Below are 2,438 nucleotides of genomic sequence, written 5' to 3'. Positions count from 1 at the left end.
AGAAAGCATTGTATATTGTATAGACAGTAATGATAACGGTTATGTATCTGAATGCCATTATAGACATCTATTTAAGCATTTCCTATAAATCATGTATTGTTATCCTACTGACACTTGCCACAGAGCCAAGGCAATTATCCACAACAAAATATTCCAACATATCAGAATCTTTACTGAGTTGGTTTGAATGGATAAACCCAGATAAGAGTCCATAAATTTTAATCCTTCGCTGCCTGTTAATCCACTTGCAGGAATGTTTTGCTTCACCTCTAGAAGCCCTCTCTGTATTTCATCGACAATTGGTTCCACGACCTTCTCCATACAGAAGAAAAAAGCCGACTGTACGGTTCAGAGGAACAACCACAATCTTCTTGATTGTGAGATCACTTCTACACCAAGGCCCATGAGGCCGACTGAAAGCTTTCATCTTTTTTTGCTATCTTGCCTTTCGAATTTATGAACCACACGAAAAGCTTCCAAAAACTCATTAAAGTCAATGCTGCCGTCTTTGTTGGAGTCTATGCTGTGAGCTAAGTCATCAATAGTCGAATCATCTATACTGATATGAAGATGCGAGCTAAAAAGTTTCCATGTTTGACGAAATTCCTCAATGGAAATTAGGCCTAAATAGGACATAAAAACACAATTTCATGAACATATGATATTTAAACGGTGCATGAAGAAACCCACTTCACCTATCATGAATAACTGAATGAATAACTAAATTTTCATATTATTTAAAATGACTGTTAGTACAGGGTAACTGGTATCCATAAGCTTTGATTTATTTTTAAAGCAACCACGGTTGATAAGCCTGACCCGTGCTAGCAGCTGCAGAGTGGGGCCCTTCCTCTCTGTGGGGAAGCCATGGGTGTCATTGCATAGGTCCAACATGGCCCTTGCTGAGTCAGATCTACAGTATAGCTCTGCAATCAGAAAGGCTCATGCGCCCTGCTTGGTAGAGAGCTCGGGCTCTGACTTATTAAGGGCCATGTCAGACCTCTGTGTTGTGAAAATATATATTTATATGTACTGGGGAAAGGATGTGCAGAATGCAAACTTCAGGCAATTTCCAGGCAACCTAGGTTCTTTTACAGAGAGTGTAGCATTTATTGGATCCCAGAAACAGATGACCAACAAGTCCAACAGAGTATATACAAAATGAAAATATAATAAAAGCCCCTTGTGTTCCTTTCAAAAATAAGGTTTTTCATTTCATCCTTCAGCAAGGATCCAGACACTTTACACACCCCGCATATATGTCCAATCTATATATGCACGTGTATTCCATGCATGTTCATGCCTCCATGTATCCACACACTCTATACCTAGGTCATCAAACTTTAAGTTTAAGTGAAATGATACTACACATGATTAGAACTACATTTTAAAGTGAACCCGCAAATGGTGATTCAAAATCTGTAGAGGGGGGAAGTACAGGAGCGGACATGTTAAAGGTTTTGTCACATTGAAGATGTGTCATGTTTAGGGCTTACTGTAACAATTTCTTTTCCCTGCTGTTTGTCTATTAACTGTATTTGTTTGTATTGTCTATTAATGTTCTTATGGCATGAAAGGTGGTACATAATGGTTTAAGAGCCAACGCTTAGTATTACCCTTCCAAAATATATATTTTATAAAAATCCCAACTAACAAAAATTGGGATTATATCCTTCCTCTTTGTTCTCATCTGCAGTATATGGTTTCCTGGTGCCAGACCATTTTTGAATGCTAAATTGTATAATTGAAATGTATGGTTCATATAAGGGCTCGGGTAAATATTTTATTACCCATAATGTTTCCAAGAACCTGAAAAATTCCAATGGACATGCTTACCACAAGACATCAGTTTACCTGAGTGATCCTTGTCGATCATATTGAATATGGTCTCCAAGTCTGCCCTGTATCTGTATAATGTTTCTACCAAGCTTGGTTGAACCTAGTCAGCAAAAAAAAGCATACAAATATAAATATAGGAAAGTCAGGGTAGTGATGATAGCCATAGCATGACCTAAGATGTAAGCAACAAGCACATACTTGTAAGATAAAACATTAGGAGAGCCAATTTCCCAATGCTAAGGGCTGCTCTCTAAAACAGACAGGGAGAAAATGGTTTTAACAAAAGAACATAAAAAGTAGTGTTCCAAAAATTTTACAAGGCTAAATATAACATCTATGTGGCTTACCTCTAAACAATATGGCATGAAGAAAAATTTTCATCCTATAAGGGTAACTAACATTGCAACAAAAGATGCAAAAAGTAAACCAGGTAGGCAAAAACTTAAATTGAATTAAAAGAAAGTAAGTCAAATATAAACAATTTTAACATATATATATAGTCTCTCTCTCTCTCTCTCTCTCTCTCTCTCTCTCTCTCTCTCTCTCTTGCTCTCTCTTTTTCGACTTCTTCTCCCTGTTCCTCTCTATTCTCTCTCCCT

The 2,438-nt window shown here is 37.2% G+C and overlaps 1 protein-coding gene across 1 annotated transcript in view; it reads right to left on the bottom strand.

Annotated features, from left to right (window-relative positions):
- Positions 1–423: 423 nt before the first annotated feature.
- The window catches only part of PPEF1 (protein phosphatase with EF-hand domain 1), a 45,924-nt gene continuing 43,909 nt past the window's right edge, over positions 424–2,438 (bottom strand). Inside the window, exons 15-16 of the mRNA XM_018554839.1 lie at positions 1,855–1,939; positions 424–623 (exon numbers count right to left, since the gene is read on the bottom strand). Of these exons, the coding sequence (XP_018410341.1) occupies positions 424–623; positions 1,855–1,939 (285 nt within the window). The remainder of the gene's footprint in view (positions 624–1,854; positions 1,940–2,438) is intronic.

The sequence above is a fragment of the Nanorana parkeri genome, unplaced genomic scaffold (assembly GCF_000935625.1).
Source record: "Nanorana parkeri isolate BGI_ZX_2015 unplaced genomic scaffold, ASM93562v1 scaffold175, whole genome shotgun sequence".
NCBI lineage: Eukaryota > Metazoa > Chordata > Amphibia > Anura > Dicroglossidae > Nanorana > Nanorana parkeri.
The sequence above is the reverse complement of the archived record's forward strand: the minus strand, read 5'-3'. Positions and strand labels throughout refer to the sequence as shown.